General features: G+C 43.8%; 1 protein-coding gene across 8 annotated transcripts in view; it reads right to left on the reverse strand.

The window, feature by feature from the left end:
• Window positions 1-22,277, reverse strand: part of Rnaseh2b (ribonuclease H2 subunit B) — a 50,318-nt gene extending 28,041 nt beyond the window's left edge. For 2 of the 8 annotated variants that reach the window (XM_076930892.1, XM_076930890.1), the window contains exons 1-5: window positions 22,155-22,265; window positions 18,432-18,538; window positions 6,027-6,098; window positions 4,011-4,118; window positions 2,004-2,080 (exon numbers count right to left, since the gene is read on the reverse strand). In XM_076930892.1, coding sequence (XP_076787007.1) covers window positions 2,004-2,080; window positions 4,011-4,118; window positions 6,027-6,098; window positions 18,432-18,504 — 330 coding nt within the window. In that variant the 5' untranslated portion in view covers window positions 18,505-18,538; window positions 22,155-22,265. Of the gene's footprint in view, window positions 1-2,003; window positions 2,081-4,010; window positions 4,119-6,026; window positions 6,099-18,431; window positions 18,539-22,154 lie in introns of all 8 variants that reach the window. The other 6 variants (XM_034498279.2, XM_076930889.1, XM_076930891.1 and 3 more) reach the window with 5 other exon arrangements.
• Between the last annotated feature and the right edge of the window lie 201 nt (window positions 22,278-22,478).

Genomic DNA, 22,478 nt, shown 5'->3' on the forward strand with positions numbered 1-22,478 from the left:
TATTTTTATACTTAGCTGCTTTAAATAACACTGACACACACGGCACTACAGTCTCGATAGAAGTTTTATTATTGCTATTGTATTCTTATTTTCCTTGCCACATGTGCATAAAAGAGCAAAACAAGAAATCTGTTTTAAGTATAAAGTTAATAAGAGTTGGTGTGAAAGGCTATGCTTAAAAAGAACAAGTTGAATTCAAAAGTGGGAACAAAAATTTAATAGCTAAATTAGACATGACCACATCTAAATGTAGGGAAGAAACACTAGACACCATGTGTTACACGTCCAGGACTTAAGAAGAAAAGGCACAGAGGCTCTGGAGAGCATCATTTCTGCTTCACTCTGCATATGTCACCTTGAATTTAGCAGCTCCCAGAAGACCAACCTGAGGAACACTAAACCCAGGTCTTGCTCTTAACAGGAGATGGGGAGACAGTGTCGTGTGCTAGCTGCGATACACTTCTCCCTGTTAGTTTACCCTAGAGAACATCACCCTTGTGAACAAGCCCAAGTTTTCAAATTCATCCCTGAATCCTCCCACAGCTTCCTGGCAATAGTCAGAAGCATCTCTATGGCTCAGAGGCATGAGTCTTAATAGCCTCACTGCCCTGTGTGTCCCCCAGTATACTGGCCATCATGGCAGCTCTCAGATAAGAGCGAAGGGAGTGAATGGAGGAGAGAAGAAAGTGTACAGAAAAAAAAATAGGAATAAGAGCTTTGGGTGAGTTTTGTGATTTTCAGTATTTGTAACAACTTAAAGTCAATTAACCTATAAAATAGTTTTAAGAATTTGGTTTAAAGAGCAAATACAATGAACCAGAAGCATTTACTCTATATGAAAATATGAGAGTCCAAGTAATAGATTGTTCTATCTAAGCAGTTCAACTAATACTCATTAAAGTTGTGAACTCAAAGGTTTCTAAGCTGACTAAGGGACACTTGAGTGTCGTCCCCAGTTTTCCTTTAGGAATTCCCAAGCTCAAATCTGTATTCATAATAATTCTAAGAAGCTACCTACACTCCCATCAGGTTGACGTGATGCTGGTACCCGAAATGATGTTGAGGAAGATCAGACTCCTTAGCTGGAGTTAAGGCAGAGACGCCACAGCACCCCAGATTTCACCGTATTCTTACAGTTTTTAAATTGCCAGTTTCACTTAATATATCCTTGCTCAGAAGGGCGGGGGGGGGGGGGGATTAGAGAGATGGCTCAGAGGTCAAGAACATTTGCTGATCTTGCAGAGGACCTGGGGTCAGTTCCCAGACCTAGGTGGAAGCTAACAGTTGCCTGTAGCTCCAGATCCCTCAGCAAGAATACTCTCTTCTGGCATCCATGGGTACCAGGCACATATACACATAAAAGATATCTTCTTAAACATACACACAAACAAAAACAAGAGACAACCAAACAAACAAGTAAAAAAACCTGATATCCTTGCTCAAGTAGTAAAAGCAATGAATTTTACTTAAGTCTGGACCCTGAATGCAGAGTCTTCACCACTCTGTGTGAGGGAAGTACACTTACAACTTCAAGGCACAGACATCATCACAAAAATCCCCAGACTGAGAACTGAGAGAAAGGAGTGCTTTTGCTCTGGGTCCTCAAGTCCTAACCGCACACACATAAGTTCCCATTAGACGGTGATTACTAGGCAGAACCCAGTTTACCTATTTCTCAGACACTCACCTAAGAAAGTAAATCATTCCTTCCTAGCCAAATTCTTAACATTCACAACTAAGCACTTAGTGAAAGGTTTTCATTGTTATTCATTGCTATGCTTGGCTACCACTGAAGTACGGAGTGGCAAGCTAGGCCACTGAGGTCACAGTAACTTGATCAAACCTGATCACCAACAAGGTGCTGCTTCTAGGGGGAGGGCAGGGTACTCTGACCCTCACTGGTACACTAATGGCTGAAGTACACCTTGAAAAAAAAAAGAGAAGCACTGTCTCCCCACTCCACACCCACACTACCCTGCAAACACCCCATGTGGAAGGCTCACCTCCTTGTCAGCCTTTATGAGATACTGAAGGAGCAGAAATAAAGGATCCATGGGTGTAGCAAAGTGGAGAAGGCCCCCTGCAGAAGAAAAAAACAGAGAGGTGTATGCCTTACAAGGACCACTTGGTCATCTCACCCCACAGGGGGAGCTATACATGAAAACCCACATTCGGACATTCTGCCCCTGTAACATCTGCCCCTGTGACATCTGCCCTTGTGGCGGCACCTGTGGCAGCTCGTGCTGTCCATCAGCAAACTCAGGTGTCAAGAAATACCTTGGTTTAAACACTCTCATTTCCTACAGTTAGATTGCCTTCTTCAGTCTAGACTCACCACCATGAGCTTTCACTTTAAACGGCTTCAAATCCCCAAGTGACAAGAGCTAAAATGACTTTTCATCTCAACATTAGAATCATTTTCTACAGGTCTCATTGAAGAGGAAAGTGTGGGGGAGCACATGTGGGGAGCACGAAGAACTGTGAGCCAGAGAGCTCAGGCGGCCATGTCAGACAGCCTGTACAACTACAGACCCACTCACTACCTCCCATGCATGAGGGTGAAGCCCCAGGAAAGCCCAGCATGCTCTGGGACTTCTACTGTGGCTCATGGTTGTGGACTGTGGGTGATGAGCAAGGCTCCCTGTGCAGTCCACCATCCCAGATGACACCCTCCAGGCAGAGCTCTGCGTCTTCCTCTCTCATACTGGGGGAAAGGTGAGGTCATCAGTGTAGCTCTGAGCAGTTCTCTCGCCTCTCCCCAGCCTTTTAATTTTGGTTTCAGGAAAGACATGTGCTTATCTTTAAGAGCTAACAAAGAAACCTATCTACACATGTAAGAAATCCCAACCTAAGTTGTGTCAGTGTGTAGGAAGCAAATAATTAACGTTATGATGCCATTTGATTGCTTTGAAAAGCAGGTCGGCCAACAACCCACCAGACACTTGGAGCTATTTTAGGTGACACTTCCATTATCTGCAGGGAATGGCCGGAAATTCAGTTTCTAATCTGAATAACCTCCTAGTAGCCAGGACTAACAAAATAAAATCAAACTGTTTTTTAAAAGTCGATGAGAAAGAGTGGCCTGTGAGCCAGACCGTCTAAGCTCCATCACTGTCTCCCTACATTTTCTGGTCTCCATTTGATGCTCTGCAGCCATCAGCCAAAGCCAGATGACCATGCCAGAGCAGAAGCTGGAGCTCTCACGTACTACCTCAGAGTAGGCATGGCTACAACAGTGGAGGGGACAGTGTACTTCCCACCTCCAGAGCTATACAGAAACTCCATTTCATTTCTGAAAAGAAATTAGGTTTATACTCTATTTTAATTACGTACGTATGTACGTATGTATGTATGTATGTATGTATGTATGTATGTATGTGTGTGTATGCATGTGCACTTGAATACAGGTACCCATAGAGGTCCAAGAGGGCAACATTAGATCCCTTGAAGGGGAGGAACCATGGGGTCTGTCTCCCCCCACCTACCTCCCCCATTCTTGGCCATGAAGTGAATGGTTTGCCACATGGTACCACCATGAATTTGTAACACAAAACCAACTGGCGCAAAGAACTGTAGACTAAAACCTCCAAACTGAACCACAGAACAACTTCTCTTCTGATGAGTGGACAGTCTAAGGTGTGTGTTTATTACACAACAGTGATAGGAAAACAGGAGACACCATCTGTTTAAAAAGTTGTTACATTCTAGTATGTTTTAGAAATTGTATCAGTTTGCTCAAAATGCCTCTAAAGGAAGTGTTTCCTATCAACCCAACATGCACACATGCCATCCAGCTCCTGCAGAGGATGTTGTTGGTGTTTTAGGAGATAAATCAAGATTGGCAGTTTAACATGTGACAACCTGACTCAGCTTCACTTGATCCAAGTCCTTTCTAATACCCAGGAAGGGTCCCCAGTGACACACCCCAAAGTGGGAGGATGGACCCATAGGCCCACATGAGATGAGAAGTATGTGATTAGCTAATGATGGGAATATAATTTGTCACTTACCTGATTGAACTGATTGATTTATAAACCAAGAATGGTGTTTTTCCTTGAAAACTTTTATTTCAAACAGCTGCTGTAGACACGTATCAATTAAGTAAATGGCTCCTTCCCCTGTAACACAGGTGGATTTAGTATTCGTCACTTTTCACACACACACACACACACACACACACACACACACACACACACACACACACAGACAGATATAAACTCACACAGATATGCACATCAGAAGTCTGTCTAACAGTTCCGAGGAATGCTCCAAACAGGAACCTAAACATTCGGACTCCTGCTCTGTGCTAGCAGACCCCAAGCTGATGGCTACTGGACACAGACACTGAGTTCAGCGCCAGAATCCTCACTGAGCGTAAACCATCAAAGTGAAATGCACAAGTCTCCTAATGGTTTAGACAGATGTGTGAGCTAGTGCCTGGGTCTGTTCCTATGCCAGCATGTAGCTCTGTAAACACAGGAGCAAAGACTCGGAACAAACCTTCAGATGCCACCGGCCACTCTTCACGCTTAGTCAATTGAATATGATTTTCCATTTTATTCTTTAAAATTGGGGAGGGGAGAGCTAGGGGTCAGCTCAGTCAGCAGTAGCGCACTTGCCCGGCATATGCCAGATCTGAGATCCAATCCTCAGCAAGTCAGATGTGTGGGAGCAGGAGGGGTGAGGCCTGTGCATACCTGAGGTTTTACCCCTAACTCAGGGCCTGTGTGGTGGGGCAAGGTGGATAGAAGGGGTGCATAGATGTTTTACCCCTCAATTCATGACATCGCTGTCTAACCACAGAGCAATCTCTGGAATCGCTGGCATCACATGCTGAGTGTGATATGGAGAAGTTACATAATAACCCTTACTATTCCCTCTGCTGCTTATCTGTATATGGAGCAGTACTGAGTCTGCCGCCTCAGAGGTGTTTTGTGAAGACTGAAGAAAATGACAACAGCCGTACATTTCCTAGAGTACGGCCTAACCCTTGTTTTCCCTTTAACAGCCATGAAAATAAAACATGCACGTCCGTGTCTGTGAGCAACTAGATGGAATCTGAGCTGCAGAGTAAGCAGCTTCTCTTGCTAAGAGCTTTAGAACAGGGCCACCTAGAGCTTCTCTCAAATCCCTCCTCCCTGCTCTGGCCGTTCCAGTCCAGTGGCTCAACAGGCATATTTAACTTCTCTTTAAAGAAAGACACTAGAGGGAGGAGCAGGGTGTTTGACTTTGTTCTGTTCCATTTCACTTTCTCTGCTTTACACGTCTTTCCAACAAAACACTACTCATGGGCTTGCCCTCATTCTCTGTGCAGTTACACAGTCACCAGGAGAGCCATGACTTAGAGGCATCAGGGATTTACTCAGATCCTTAGAAGTCAGAAGAAGGGAAAGCCTGTGTTGCCATGTGGCTGAGTGCACTGTAATACTTTTGCCTTCAAATTAGAAAACTGAAAATATGCTGAATATAAAATTAAAATGGACTTACCTACCAATAAGACATAAAGCTTTTCAATATGCGATGATTTTAATAAAAGAAAAACCATCATTTGTGTGTGTGTATGGGGGGGTGGTGGTGGTATCTTTTTTGGTCAGAGTGAAAGAACAGCTAAAAAGGAACCAGCCAGAGGTATGACATGTCAAAGACTGCCTTCTGCATTTGCACTCTGGTTCTTTACTGCACACCACAACATGAACAGAACAAGCCAGGCTGGTGTTGGGTGAGCGCTCCTAGAAAAGCTGGCATGAGAAAGCCAAAGAAAATCAATCTGTTCCCAGAAAGAGCACAAACACGTTACTTTTCTATGTTGCCAGCATTTCTAATGACAGCATTCTGTGGATGAAAACTAGAGAAAAAGATATTCTTTGCAGTGTTAAACATAGTTTATCTTGGAAAATTAATCAGCTTGGGTTTTCACTGCAGGATGCTGTCTTAAGACACACAGGCAGGCATGCACTCCATGGTCTGCACAGTGCTGGAAACACTCAAAGACAGATGAGGGAGAGGACCAAGGGGAGCGGACCCACCTGAGTGCGGGCTGGCCAGCTTTACAAACAGGAGGCTGCTCTTCTTCTTCTTTGAGGCATCTTTTAAATATTCTGAAAGGAAATGGTGAGTGGGAAACTTAAAGGCACTTTCTCTGCCGTGCCCTCACTTTATCCTGTCTTCCACTGTTCCACTTACTCAATTTTTCTTTTTAAAAATTATGCTTTATCACTTATCAGCCGTGTGATCCTTAGTAAACAACTGTTTTCAATGTAAGCTACAGTGAAATTTGAAGTGGGTTTAATTTGCCTCTAGGGGAAGAGATGAGGGGTAGGCTCTAGAGTCAGATGTCCCAAGCTTTGTCAACTTGGCCAGTGCTCTTCTCTCCAGTCTTAATCTCCTTTTTGAAGATGCTAATGGCAGTATTTAAAAAACAAAATAACAACAACAAAAAAACCAACCTTAAGCTAAGGAGTCAAAGACACCATAACTGAACAGAAATATAAAATGAATCCTAAATATTATTATGAAGGCCATTTAAAAAAACACCAGTTACTAGACCTTTCTAGGTTTCATTTCTGACACCAATTAATCACATTTTCTCAGTGGGGTTGTCACTTTTTAAAATAAAAACTATCTTATGAACAGCCTTTATACAATAAAGACAGTAACTGTATTTTAGCTCTATTTTTATAACTATCTTTGCCATATTAAGTATATTCTTAAGAATATTCATATAACCCTATTTTCCATTATGTTTGTATCTTTTGTGTCATACTTTAGAAAGTCTTCTTCCTCAAAAATATGTGCATTTCTTACATTTTCTGTGGATACGTTAAATTTATATTTAGGCAATTCAGAATATACCCTGGGTAGAAGATACTGTCAGTAAATCTAAATAATTTTCAATGGGCTGGTCATCTGTATCAAAACCCACTGAGTGGAAATCTTCACAGTAACCACTTAAGTTCACTATGGTCTGTCTGCAGACACTCTGCTTTGACCCACTAATCTGCAGGTGTAATAGTGTCAGACTTCAGGACTTTAATTATAATGGATTTACTTTATTCTGTAGGAAGCAAGTTCCTGTGCTGTTTCCTCCACAGTATGTGACTGTCAAAGTATTAATTACATAGATTAAAACATGAAAACCAAGATGGATGACACCTTCAATAGACTGAGCAGCCCAGTCAAAACTCAACACAGACACCAAAGAAACCAGGGACTCTAGGCAGCCAAGGAACACAACCCATCTACACAGGAGCACGCCAGGAAGGTGGCCGAGGGGCACTGCCCAGCTACACAGGAGCACCCCAGGAAGGTGGTCAAGGGGCACCGCCCATCTACACAGGAGCACGCCAGGAAGGTGGCCGAGGGGCACTGCCCAGCTACACAAGAACACCCCAGGAAGGTGGTCAAGGGGCACCGCCCATCTACACAGGAGCACTCCAGGAAGGTGGTCAAGGGGCACCGCCCATCTACACAGGAGCACCCCAGGAAGGTGGTCAAGGGGCACATCTCACCACACAAGAACACCCCAGGAAGGTGGTCAAGGACACACTCACCTACACAGGAGCACCCCAGGAAGGTGGTCAAGGGGCACACTCACCTACACAGGAGCACCCCAGGAAGGTGGTCAAGGACACACTCACCTACACAGGAGCACCCCAGGAAGGTGGTCAAGGGGCACACTCACCTACACAGGAGCACCCCAGGAAGGTGGTCAAGGGGCACACTCACCTACACAGGAGCACCCCAGGAAGGTGGTCAAGGGGCACCGCCCAGCTACATAAGAGAGGTCTACCCAGAGAGGTCTTGTGAGGAGCCGAGCTTATTCTCTTTGCTCTGTCTGTTCCACATGCACGTAGATATTGGAAGCAGGTTCAAACATTGGCTTAGCCATAAACAGAACACAACTTTTTCTTGAGCTAACATTAGTGGGCTCACTGGCTGCCCTGGCTTACTTCTTTGAGAGGTTTTCCTGAGGCAGAGGAGGGAGGCAAAGCCTGGCTGACTAAGAGCTGAAGTGATAGAGCAGAGAGCTCCAAAGACAGGAGGGCATAGAAATGTATCTCATGCATAACATGTTAAAGGGACAGAAGACTTCTAAATTGAAATGCTAGAGAAGAAAAACCCAACAGAAAAAACTAATAGCAGAAGATGAATGAACTTGAAGATTTGGTAACAAAAATACTCCAAAAGCAAACAAACAAACAAACAAACAAGCAAACAAACTGATCTGTGAGCCAGCTTCAAAAGAGGAGCAGCAAGAAGACAAACATATCTATCTGAAAAAGCACATAGGAAATGTTTCCAATTTGAGGTGATGTGGTGTGTGTGTGTGTGCATGTACGTGTGTGTGTGTGTGACAGCATCAAATGAGCAGAGAGGAAAGGCCAAGAATGACAGCTAAGCATGTGAAAACAACACAAGCCAGAAGACAATCCAGAAACATCCATAAAGTAAACCACCACAACTGTAAAGAAACTACCTTTGCAAAAGGAGAGTGGAAAATAAAATTTCAGACACACAAGAGCTGAAAGAAATAATCAGGAATGCTCACACACGCACGCACGAGTGCATGGACACACACATACAAGCTTGTGGACACACACACACACACAAACATGTGCATGCATGCACACACACACATACCATAAGGAATGTTAAGGGAGATCCTTCTGGCAGCTGAAGCCAGACACAGGAACCTCAAAAGGAGAATGTATGACCAATAAAGGGGGGTTGTTCTTATTTTAATCTCTTTAAGGACTGTTGACTGCTTACGTTAAAGTAATTCAGAGTAGTGTTTACATTATATATACACAGAAAATGTATGATATCAACTTAAGTCCAGAAGCGATGTAAGAAAGAATATCTTGTGAGTCTCTTGTGCCATTTGTGAAGTGATACGGCAGACACAACCAATTAAGTGTGTACAAGAAACCCTATGGCAGTCACTAAAATTATAAAAGCCCCAAACCATAGCAAATAAGACAATAAAGGAAATTAAACTGAGTTGTAAAAAATACTCATTTAACTAAAAAGAAAGAGGGCAAATAGACACAAAGAACACACATGATAAACGAGAGAGAGCAGGACAGCAGACCCAACCCCAGCTGCATCAGTAATCCCATCCACCCGGCAACGGTCTGAACATCCCAATGATATGCAGAAACTCAGACCGAATTAAAAAGCGAGAGGGAAACTGTATGTTGCCCACAAGCACCACACAACCACAGGCAGACATAGAGATCGAAGAAGCAGAAGAGAAGCAGATGCTAACAGACCTTACCAGGGGACTTTAAAAAGTCACTCTGTAAAGATTGAAGGGTCACTTAGCTAAGAAGGTGTGGCACTCCTAAATGCTTCCTCACCAAACACAAGCTGCAGAACACACAAAGCACACACAGACAGGAACCCCTGGACACCTCACCCTGATAGGCACTAATCTGTCCCCCAGATCCCCAGTCTGTTTTAAGAATGTTACATAAAGAGAGTGGTGAGGTTCGACTGTCAGAACTGGGTGAGATTCATTCTGGAATGACACGTCTAGCCTCAAATGCAAGTTACAAAGTTTGGTCCTATTAGAACTTTCTAAAATATCAAAGTTGCCTCCCACTCGCATGTTTCTTGCCTAGCAAGTACTACTCACCTCCCTGTGTCTGAGGCACAGGGAGGCCGCCAGCCTTCCCACACAGCTTCCTCATGTTTCACCACAATGACAGGCCATTCACTGGGGACTGAAATTATTCTGACTACTTATTTTTATCATGAGAAAACTGTACTGAGTGTTTCTCTCCCAGCTTCCCTATTCCTCCAGAGCCCCAAATAATTAAACATTAAAACGCCAAGTCAGCTAAACACACCACCATTTCAAGAAACTCTTTGAAAGCAACGGTGTTTTTATCTTTGCCACAAAGAGCAGTGAGAAGGGTGTTGAGGACATCTGCAGTACAGAGCACAACCGCAGAGTCAGTATGTCACGCCCACAGCACCGACATTCTCTGGGAGCGAAGGTGGGCAGCATGAAGATGCCCCACTTGTGGGGAAAATGGTATTTCCTCACACAACCACTCGCTGCTGGGCTGAATCAATATGAAATCAACTCCAAATGGGCTAGAATGTTCAAATGTGAAATTTCTTCTGGTAAGAAGAAATACCTGTGTTTTGTTCTGATCAAAGACTTTCTGGGATCTAATTCCAAAAGTACAGACAACAAAGGCCAAGATAACAGGTGGGATTACATCACACAAAAGCTTCTACTCCACAGCAATCAGAGAACAATCAAAAGAGAAAAGACAAGCAGTCCGTGGAGACGTTAATGGCTGTGCTCCCTAAAGAACTCAGATGCCGATATAAAAATGAAGTTCTTGTATATACTGTAGAGGTTTCAAAAATAAATATATTTCCTCCAAATTTGAAAAAAATTAGGCAATGATTTATGCCTGACCAAAAATCCTAGCAACAAATTCACAATGACAAGTGCCACCAGGATCCAGACTCTTTGGCGTCTTTTAGCATCCTAATGGGACAGTATCCACTGCCTAGTGGCCTTCCACAGATGCCTTCTCATGGACAGACTGCATGCGGGCACAGCAGGATGAACACCAGCCCTCCTGTCCTGTCCCACCTTCTCCCTCAGTGGGTCTCAGTCCATCACTTTATGCTGCTCTTTCCTGTGCTGGGTCAGGCTGGGAATACCACACAAACAAAGCTTTTCCCCACCACACCTCTTATCTCTTGTCTACTTCTCTATGTCTGCCCATCAGTCCCTCTGGTCCCTCATCTCGTTTCATCTAGTCCCCATTGGCCGGTGAAGGATCCACCTGCTGCAACCTGGCGGCCCTGGAACAGAATTGCATTATCCAAAGGAAATGAAGAGCACTCCATAAATTCAGTTCCATAGGCAACTTAAAATTTCCTAGAAGCCACCTGAGCATAGGTGAAATAAATTTTAATGACATACATTATTTACCCAATTTTACCCAAAACACTTTCACAGCCCCCCACACACATAAGATACATGTTATCACAACCTTGTCTGTGGCTTTTTATCAGATGGACACAGTGCCCTGTTCTTAAACTGCTGAGGACTTCAGTTGTGAAAGGACGTTAAGACTTTCTAAAATGCTCTTCTTGTGGCTGGAATGATTGTTTGCTTTTACTCTACCAGCAGGGCATATGTTACAATTTGACTCAGTCTTTTCTTTCCAAATAAATCCTACTTGCTCATACATAATTTTTCCTCCTGGATTTATTTGCTAGTTGTTTAGGATTCTTGCATTTATGTGCGTAAAGTATAAACTGACTTTCCCTGTAATCCTTTGTCTGCTTATCGGGGTAAGATGAGCCCCATGGAGTCAGCTAGGAAGTATGCCTTCTTTTCCTATTTTTTTTTTGAAAAGTCATATTTTTATTTTTAATTTTTGATCTTACTTTTCAGTGTCTAATAGAATTCTCCAGTGAAGCTATCAGGAGCTGAGTTTTTTTCTGTGGAAAGTAGGCTACTAATTTAACCTCGTCACTGTGGTCTATTCAGATCTCTTTCTTGAGATCTGATTTTGTAACTTTTCTATCCAGGAATCTGTCACCTACAATACCTATGTCATTCCTGTAATCCCTTCCCATTTCCATAAGGTCAGTAGCAATGTTCCCCCTTTCATGGCTAAATTAATCTTCTTTACCCCCTTGGTCAGTTTGGGTAACAATTTGTTAACTGCTTTCCATCTTTCAAAAGGAACCAACTTCTGCTTTGCCGATGTTTCTGGTGTCTGACTCTATTTCTTTATTTTCTGTGCCCATATTTACTTCCTCCCTTCTGCTTTGCTGTGGGGCTAGTGAACTTCCTGTGGTGGAAGGTGAGGTTCCCGGTCCCGAGGTCCTTCTACTTTATTACCTTCATAATGTGCAGCTCTGGATCTTACTGGGTAAGCACTGTCACGAGCATTTCGTAAGTCCATGTTTTATTTTCTTGCCCCAAAGTATTTTTTAGTTTCCCTCATATTTTTTCCTTGGCTTCATTGGTTAATGGGGCTGTGTTGTTTAATTTCTGTATATTTGTGAACCACCCAAATTTCCTTCTGTAATTGTCTTCCATTTTCATTTCATTGTTCTTGTATTTGGTATATTTTTGACCATTTGAAATGTTTGTTTTATGACCTGTTAGGTAGGACTGATTTACAGTGCGGGTTAGGTCTTGTTAGAGAGAAGCTGGGAGATCCTCTTGTCTGGTTCCTTTTAACACACCTCTGTGTGTTCATTTAAAAATTCTATTTCTACCCTGTGAGGTTTCACAGTTATGCCTTCACTATTCAGACGGTTTGCTTTAGTTCTCAAAATAAATCCTAAATTCTGATTAAAACCTTGGTAGAATAAACTCTAGGGCAGGCTCATCAACTGCTTGGCTCACCCTCAGGACATATTTCCTGTGAACGCACATCTCGTGTTTTTAAAATAACTCAACATTATGTTAGATAAAAAATAATAAATGTGGCAACTCTGGAAATTAGCTTGTCATCCCCTAACTCCTAGAAACTGTTGCTGGTTTTAAGTCATTTCAGTGACTTTCCTGGACTAACTCTGTCAAGTCTGTATTCTCTGCAGCCAGTTAAGACTGCTCTGTTCAGCCACTTCAGTGATTAACACTGAGCTCCAGTAAGTCTTTGCTAAGGGGCTCTGTGTGTATTGGGGCAGGCTTCACTTTGTTTTCCCAGGGCATCAGTCAGTCAGAAATGAGAGACTGGGGCCCTCTCAGGCTTTTCCTGAGTCTTAAATATACAGTCTTAAATATGTGTACAGCCTTCTCATTCCTTATAAGTAAATCAAAGTCCCCCAGGGCATCATGTGGACACCTAGTTCTCTACATGTTCCCTATAACATTTTGTTCAGGTTACTGTTTGCCGGACTTGTACAGTCCTTGCAGAAGCTATGATGTTTTTGACAAATGACCTAGGGAATAGGACCTTTCCCAGAGAGCAAGCTCTGAGCCCCAAGTCAGCTCAGATAATAACAGTGTCCTGAAGCAGAGTTTTTTCAGGAAGCCACAAGACAGGTCAAATAAGGACAATGCTCTCGAAGTGGGTTTTGTTGTTTTTGTTTTTCCTTTTCTTTTCTTTTGAGCTTCAAAACACATCTGGTCTGTTCCTTTATTGGCTGCTGGTTTTTGATGCATACTGGGAAGATGGGAACAGTTTCCAGCTTTCTAATGAGACTAGCTGGGAGAGCCTGAAAAGGCTTTGGCTGTCCCACCTGTGCTTCTTCATGGCTTCCAGGAGGCTGGCTGTCACTGGTAGTCTGAGTAGGAACGGCTTCCATAGACTCCTCTCTCCATAGGGAGAGGTACTATTAGACCTTGTTGGAGTGGGTGTGGCTTTGTTGGAGGAAGTGTGTCACTGTGTTGGTGGGCGTTGAGGTCTCCTATGCTCAAGCTACACCTAGTGTGGCACGCAGTCTCCTTCTGCTGCCTATAGATCAAGATACAGAACTCTCAGCTCCTTCCTCAGCACCATGCCTTCCTGCATGCCTGCATGCTGCCATATTGAGAATAAACTGAACCTCTGAAACTGTAAGCCAGCCCCAATTAAATGTTGTCCTTTAAGAGTTGCCTTGGTCATGGTGTCTCTTCAGAGCAATAGAAACCCCAATGAAGACACTGCACCTCAAAGGCCAGTCATGAAAAAGAACTGTACTGCTGCAATGTCCCATACGTCCCTGAGTCTCACCTTGTATTCCACAGAGAAAATTGCTCCTGCTTGTAGATTAAAGGCTCTACCACACTTTAAGAGTTTTTGTTTAAATCTGGAAAATTCTGAGTCTTGCCACAGCTGGTTCTTTGCTTGCCAGACTTGAAAATTCCATGTTTTCCTCTTAAATTTCTCTTTTACTTGTATCCAGAATAAATGAAAAACATAAAATTTGGTTAAGAAAAAAAAAAGCCCACATTTACACTAAAGGACCCACTTTTAGTGCAGTGGGAAATGGTGAACAAAGAGACTCTGCAGTGTCCCAACTATTTCTCCAATGATGTCAGCAGAAAACATGGGACCTGGACTCATAAAGATCCATGGTCAGTCTCAGACCAAGTAGTCTTACCAAGTAGTGTAACCTTGGACAAGATAGTGAACCTGCATGTGTCTCAGTTGCTTAACAATAAAATGGGTATGAGAACTCATTTAGAGGCATTTGCCAGGTCAACACACACATGAAAGAACCCAGAGCACAAAATAATTAATTCAGTTTAGAGTTATTCTGTTTCCATCAACTTACGATAAAGTCAGAAATACACAGGGGGAATACACACACACACACACACACACACACACACACACACACACACACTTAAGTAAGTTTTCATACTTAAAGTGAAACGTCACTTTTCTAGGAACTCTCCCCTCATGAAACTGCTACCACAATTAGGAAGAGCAGACATTCTACACAGTTCTACTTCAGGGAGAGAGTTACAGCACTAGCCAGAGGTGGGCCATAAAACAGTGAAGGAAACTGGTACCACAGGGCAATGTTTTAAGTTGTGACTTAAGTCCTCTCCATAATCAAAAAAAAAATTTTTTTAAACCCACAAACTGTAGGTTGTTTCTTCTGTAAGTGTCAAGTTGTCTGTCTCCCTCTTGACTTGTGATGCCAAGCCAGACAGTAGATTAATACCAGGAAGCAGCAGAGGAGAGGAAGAAGGATCCAGGAAAGCCAGAAAGAAATGAGTCAAGATCAAACAATAACTAGAAAGATGGTAATAACTAGCAGTCTGTTATGTGATGTAAGAAACACTTAAAAACATATGGAGTCAAGTTTCATTGATGGTAAGGAAACCAAACTTTCTATTAGAAATTATATTTTCATCTACAGAAACTCTAAGTTATCTGAGACACTTGAAGAGTACATGGTGGGCATCGATGCAGATGTCAACACTCCACAACACAGGGCATGCGAGACAAACCAGTGTCGTGTTCGAGGTCCTTGCAGCTTTCAAGATACTAACTTCAAAAATAACTACATGCTTTTCTTCTCAAGATTTCAGGACTACCACCAGCAAGATCTAGCTCATGTTCCTGGCTTTGAAGCTGTTTCTTCACAGGCTAATGAATAAAAAAGGTACACACCAGGAAAATGCTTCCCACTGATGGGTTTCTCTAAATATAAATTTCCTGTGAAGCTTTGGAGGCAAAAAGAAAACTAATCTCCACCAAGACCATAGCAAACAAAGGCTATGATTTTTCCAGGGCTGTCCCTATCAACAGCAATGTTTCTAGGATTGGCTGGTCAGGGAAGAGGAAGCTGGTAAAAAAAAAAAAAAAAAAAATCAGGTCCACAGTTGGCTCAGAGCCATCAAGACCAGCAATATATACACTAGGAGCTTGAGATATCTGGGATACAGGACAATTTTGGAGGACAAGATGGGGCAGATCTGACTACAGTACCTGATACCAAATAGGGCTGGCTCCAGAAGAGATGTGTTCTCTGTTCATTCAACAGAGCAAAGGGAATCCTTCCCCGCATCCCCGACCTCTCATGTAAAGCTGCAATGCTACCATGCAGGCCGGAGAATGGCCTTGCGGCAAAGAAAAGGCCCCGGAGAAGAGCTTGAAGGAGGTGACAGTCTGTGGCACTGAAATTCTACTATTTGTTGACTAGCTGATTTGACTTTTGAGTCTTGGTTTCCCATTATGTAAAGCAGTGATAATAAAGCCTTATTTAAACTGCTGCCTAAGGTCATTGTGAAGATCAAATACAGTATGCATATGTATAAGTGTGTTGTGAAGTTATAAGGGTTGGCTAGGAGATCAAAAGGTTTTCTAAAATGATGTAATCCTTGAGAAATCAAGAGATGATTTAAAGTATATAGGTATATTATGTAGGTTATGCAAACTCATAGATTTGAGTTTGGTGACTATAGAGCTTCTGGAATCAACGCTTTCCTACTTATCCTGAGGGACAACTCTGCCTAACCGCCACAATCCTGTTCTCCACACAAATAAAGCTCTGGTCCCCTTGGGAACCTAAAAGACTACCTTAAGAGACACTTCAAAGCAGGACAGGCCACATAGGGAGTCGGGTGTCAAGGCTTCTGGTGCCAATGGTGATAGAGGCTGCTTCTGGAGCTATCTCTACAAAACCTTTCCTCCTAGGAGAGCCCCACACACTTAAGTCCACTTCTCCCATCCTGAACCACAGTGTCTGCCTCCTAGCTGCTGCTATGGGTGGTGGGAGGTTGGGTCACAGGGACCCTTGGGTGTTAATCAGAAGACTGCCTTAAAAAATGACAAGATGGTAGTTCCTTGATGTTCCGGTTCAGGAAGAGGAAGGAGTGGAATTGATTTAAGAAGTTATCAATGTTCAGAGAGGCAGAAAACCCAGGCTACCTGTTGCTAAGACCCGAGTGCTGCCCATCCTCACGTGCTCCGTTCAGCTGCCCCATCACAACACATGGCCGGCCCCACCTAAGAAAATATGAAGCTGCCAGGAGGCCCTAGAGAAGTTCATGTCAAACGTTGCAGTGGAAAACAGGCATACAAGGCAGGCTTGGACCATTCAGACTAGAATCCTGTTCATGCCAAGAGCACAGAAGGAAGTATGTAGGGGGCTGACCTCAAACATTCAACATGTTTTGACGGCTCTCACATACCATGTCAGAGATATCTGCTCATCACACTCATCACAGTTCTGTGAATTTTCACCTTTCTTGAAGAGATCTGTTTTTCAATCTATTCATTTTAGAGATAATCCACCCCAAATACATACTGTCTTCTGGATGAAACACCCCTTGTTTGTTTGTTATAACACAAATCATGACCCCTCATCACCAAAGTATAACTTGTAAAAGTCTAAGCTTTGTTCATCTCATTGTACCACCACACTGACAATGCTGAGACAGCTTCCAGCTCTTGGGTGAAACAGCAGGGCTTTCTCTGTTCTCCCTCAGCCCAGTGGCTCTGAGTGTTAGTGTTACGGTGCATATGGAGGACGTGTACAGAATGAAGCGAAGACAAACAGGAAAAGAAGAAAACAACATCATTCATCTTGTGATCTATACAACAAAAAAGCACTGGAAAGAGATCTCCAAAGAGTTTCTGGGTGACAGAATCATGAACAATTCGCTTTTTTTTTTAAGTTATTTTTTAAAACAGAAAATTTGTAACTGAAAGTTAAGGATAAAAACTGAGATTAAGGAGCTAAAACAACAAAGTCAAGTTTAAAATCAATAAAGTAGACTGGCATGGTGGAGCACCAGAGACGGGGCAGCACAAGAACAGCCATGAGTTCCAGGCCAGCCTGGGCTACTGTGTGAGACCTTGTCTACTGATTCCCCCACAGTAAAATAAAATAAAATAAAATAAAATAAAATAAAAACAATTAAGTGGGAAACCCCACAGAGTCTTAGCAAACCTAGGCCCTCATGAGAGTTTGCTCTAGTAGGAGAGACCTCAGGCACCAGCCAGCTACTTCATGGGAGGGACTGGGCACCAGGCAGCTCTGACTGCTTCACATGCCCATCCCCTTCGACTTCAGCATAAGGCAACCAATGAAGTCACAAAGAAAGTTCTATACAACTAAAAGCAGCCTGCTTCTGACTTTCAGAAACATCCTCAGAAGCTGAGGCCAAGGTCACTGCTGACAAGCTAATGGCTACTGAGGGAGAACATGCCTGGATTCCCTGTAGCTCCTGGATAGTTCAACACCTAGTTATTTATACAAAACTGGTAATCACAGGCTAATAAGAAAGGCCCAATGAGAAGGCTTCTGTGTAGAGGTTACCTTGAAGGTGGGTTTCAAGAATTTCCCAAGCAGAGGAAAGTGGAGACAGGATTACAGGCAGATAAAAAGCCACCAACATTCAGAGAAAGAAAAGTTGGGCTGGAGCACATAACTTGGCCTTGTAGGAAATAAAGTTGAACCTTGAAGCCAGAGTAGAATCTGACACAAGAGCAAAGATAGTGTTATGGAAAACAGTGCAGGAAGAAACGGAACTGGGTGTTCTTTGAGTGAAAGACCTACTCAGTCCCTGGCCCTGCTAAAGGTGGACAGAGCGTGGGAGTTAATTCTAGCTCACCACTAACCAGCCCACCAGACTGGCTCTGCTCTCCCACTGTAGAAATGAGGAAGACAGACTCTGCATGAAGGCAACAATTTGTCCAAGGACACAGAATTGATAAAGCACACAAACCACACACACTTCCCAGGTGTCTTTCATTACAGCCAGGCTTCAGGCAACACTGACTGAGCAGTTACCTAACATCCTTGGTAAAGCTCTATGGTATGGCAAACCTTTGCTGTCCCTAGGATGCTATTCAAATTTTAAGACCATGGCTTACTTTCCTTTATGATTTTTTTTTTATTCTGCCCTGGGGGATAAGTCTGTGGGAGCCATAAGATGTTACTTGTTCCACGTCTCTTGGAATGATTACAAAGAGGACAAGATTCCACCAACAGATTACCAACTGCCAACTGACTGATTCCGTCCATCACTTCTGAACGTGCTCCACAGTCAGAAGCCGATCCAGCAGCCATCTGAGAAAGGTCAGCGGGGCCTCACCGAGAAATGCTATATAAAGACAAAGCCAGATTCGTGTGGAAAATGTTAAATGTGCTCCATGCTGGACAACCCAGAAACTGCCTGCAGGAAATAATGAGCAATCTTCCAAGAAACTGAGCTAACTTATTTTGAGGCCACACATGGATTGGCCAGGTTCTCTACTACCTGCCAAGGGAAGGGCAGCTTTCAACCCACAGGCTTGTTTCTAAACACAAACATGCATGCACACAAAGGGAGAAAGGCCCACTTCTACTTCTACCCTGAGTTCATGTGCCAACCGTTAGGTAAGAGGCAAGTCATTTGTTTCCTAGGGTCTCTGACAGTCTAGAGGAGCCCCTCTTTACCCTGATTTCATACTTTTCTTTCTTGCCTCCAACCCCCAACAAAGATATGTTTCTTTGGTTTTACAAAGCCATTAGTCAGAAATAATGCTAACATAAAGTTCCCCCATCACTAAACAGGAAAATTCGCTTTCCCTTCTATATCTGACTTTTTTTTTTAAAAAAAATCTTTTTATTGAGAACATAATTCTAAAATGGGAATTCCTAGAATAGTTTTAATTCTTGCTTTGTTTTATATTTAGATGACATTTGTGGTCATCATGACGCCCCAGCTAAAAAGTCACTGTACATGAATGACCAGGATGGCGGGCCTGGGACTCCCTAAAGGCTACTGTCCGTTAGCCTCCAAAAGAACTGGCCATTACACCTGTGCTCCCTGTGGAAATGACAAACAAGGAAGCTTCCTCTGGAGCTTTGAAGTACCCAAAGGGAACTCAACAGAACTGAGGATTGGCTCTAAAGCCCAGTTTGATCTGGGGACTTCTTCACTCAGGGGTGGGAGGATGGGTGGGAGGATGGTTGAAGGTGGGTGGCGCTGATTAAGGACATTTTTACTCAAGCAACGTGGACCTATACACAAGAGTCCTACATGATTTTCATTCTTCCTTTTTTTTTTCCCCCCTCATAGAACTCTAGGGTTTTCAATCTGTAGAATTTCCTGGGAGGAGAATCCTGCTAACAGTCCCCCCATAACAGCCAAAGGCAGTCTCCTGCATACTCTGCAGTCACCTGATATGTTCCTGACTAACTCTCACATCTGACCCAGCTCAGTAGAACTGACAAGTGTACAAAAGAAAACAAGTATTAAAAATATGACCTACCATTTACCTTCTTTTGGCAGCAAAGAGAAATGGAACCTTATAACATGTTCCAAAAGTAACTGGTCTTAGAGTAACTAAAGAGCAGTGTAGCATTCCCAAGCTACCTTAGAGAAGCATTACGCTCATTCTAGAGGCAAAGACGTATTCACCTTGCTACAGCACCCACCTTGTCTGTGAAAAGGAATCCAGCACGGTCCAATCCCCACGTTCTAGCTTTCATTTGTTTAGTAAAACAAAACTGAGAAGTTACCTGACCTGCGACCAACTTTAATGTATGTGCCCTGGATGTATACAACAACCCTTTGCTCACTCTCATAGCAGTGAACCCTCAAACAGCAAAACCTAAGGCTTGGGTACCCACAGCCCCAGCTCCCCAGGCTGGTCCTCACTGCGGTGGTTCCAGGCGGTATTAGACTAGCCAGCCCAGCAGCAACAGTGCTTAGGACTTAACTAGATGAGCACATTCTTGGGTCTTAGCCCAGGACCTACTGGTTCCGGACCTTCACAGATGAAGTCTCCTTCCCAGGAGGCTGGTGCCCTTACATTTGAGGGCAGACACCATAGCGGCTATCAAACGTGTTTGCACTCTTAGAGCCTGCAGGTGGCACTAAAGGCCATCTGGAAGAACAGAAGACAGGAAGCCCAAGTTTTTACAGTTTCAGAACCCTTAACCATATCAGCCTAATGAGTGAATGGGTGAGAGAACACGTCGCCTAATTGGGGAAAAGAGAGAGAAAGAGAGAGAGAGAGGACACCTCAGCTTTGAACAGAAACCAGGTGGCAGTGCTTCTCACTCCCCACCCCAGTAGATTTAGTACACCTGTCATTTTGAGGGATGCATTCAATATTGAGTCTTCAGTTTTGTGCTTGATAGGATTATGACACACTTTAAGGATGAAATGTCAAACAGCCAAGAAAACATAAAACCTCAAATTATGACAAACTACTACTGTGTGTATCTATATAGTATCAACATGTCTGATTACAAAAGAATGATTAAGGCTCCCATTATGAAAATCAAATTATACTGATGTAACAGAAGGGTGAAAGGAGGCTCTCTCCTCCCCCAGCTAGCCTTCTGATGGATCACCAAAACCAGGAATTCTCACGAGCTGCTTTACCAAACACCTTCAGCGAGGGTATGGCTTAACAGGAACTCTTCATGGGCAGCTGGAGTCAGTACGAATCAGTATCAACCACTCCAGAAAAACACTTTGCAGTATTAAAGCTAAACCAACAAGCACCCAAAAGCAGCTTCCACCCCAGGCTTCAGACACTCTGAAGAAACGAATGTCAACGTCCACCAACAGCCTCAAAAGAATGCTGCCAGAGGTGTGTGACTCCTAATAGCTGCAAACCAGAAACACCTAATGTCATCCCTCCTCAGGAGAGAAGTAGTATTGATATGCAGACAACCAACCAGAAGCAATTACGAAAACCATCCAACAAAACCTATGGTACAGACAACATGCATAGATCTGGTTGACAGATAGATACAAAGGCACAGGGCTCCAAACAGGCAAAACTAATTTGATGACAGAAAGCCTGGGGTTCTTTAGAAGAGGTATGTACGAGCTGTTTGCCAGAAAGCTACTCTACTTGAACAGCAGCATACCGGGTTCAGCTGCGTGAGTTGCGCACTCAAAATCCATACACTTGACTGTGTTTAACTCTTTACAAATGAGAGAAGCTATGTATGCAAAAGAAGTGTCAAGTTGTTATATCAAGATTATAAAAATCTTCACCACTGGATATCTGTACCCTGGTGAAGTATATCTGCTGTAAAAAATTCTCTATTTGCTGAGCTAAAACTCAAAATTAAAGTAACTGGGGAGTGTTCCTCTTCACCCTTATTGTAACAGCAAATGTCTTATCTGTAAAAATAACAGAATGTTTCTAGCTTGCATTCCTTAACCGAAATTTATTTCATTTGCCCTCCTTATATGGCACCGGCTGCCCCATGTCCCTACATGCCCTGATAGCTGGTCACCATCTACAGGGATACTGAATGGTTTGGTCCTGGGATTTTGACTGTCACTATGTTCTGAAATTGCTTCAAACCACGCTCGGCTACACCCCATCCGGGATCCCTTAAGCCTGGCCACCTAAGCCTTTCCAGAGAAGCCGAGCTGCTCAGCACGGAACTACTGAAGCTCTGGTTTGGACCAGTAAGGTTCTGGATGCTGAGCTGCAGATACCCAGTAACTCCCAGGAGCAGCAGAGTACCAGAACCCCCGCCGCTCTCGACAAGCCGAGAGGCTAGACCCGCCCCAGGGAATCAGCGCACTCTCCTTTCGCTTCCGGGTTTGGAGTTTCCCGCGTGCTGTGACACGTGACCAGGACGCGTAGCAAAGTGCGGGCCACTGAATCCCAGCCCGCGCTTGCCAGGACCTCGCGGACGGATGCTGGCATGGGCCAAAACCTCGCGCCGCTACCGCCGGTCCACGCGCCGCCCGTGTTTACCTGGAAGTAGGAACACTAGCTGCCTGGCACCCAAGTCCCCGCGGTCCCGGCCTCCAGCCATGTCGCGCGCTGCCGGAAGTGGCGCCAAGGAGCCCGCTAGCCAGAGCCACCAGCCCGCCTTCGTTTCCGGGCCCGCCCGCTCGGCTTCCTCTTTGAAATCTGCGCCGGCCCTGCTGGCAGTGGAGGTTGGGGAGCTCCGCGGCTTTCTCACTCTCAGTCTGCGGGCACTGCTCGGGGTGTATTTCACACATTGAGGTTCCTAATACAGGCGAGCAGTCTTCAAACTGGGTTTGGGGCAATTTTGATAGTTAAGGTAATTCTTTA

Source organism: Arvicanthis niloticus, chromosome 3, assembly GCF_011762505.2.
Source record: "Arvicanthis niloticus isolate mArvNil1 chromosome 3, mArvNil1.pat.X, whole genome shotgun sequence".
NCBI classification, from domain to species: domain Eukaryota; kingdom Metazoa; phylum Chordata; class Mammalia; order Rodentia; family Muridae; genus Arvicanthis; species Arvicanthis niloticus.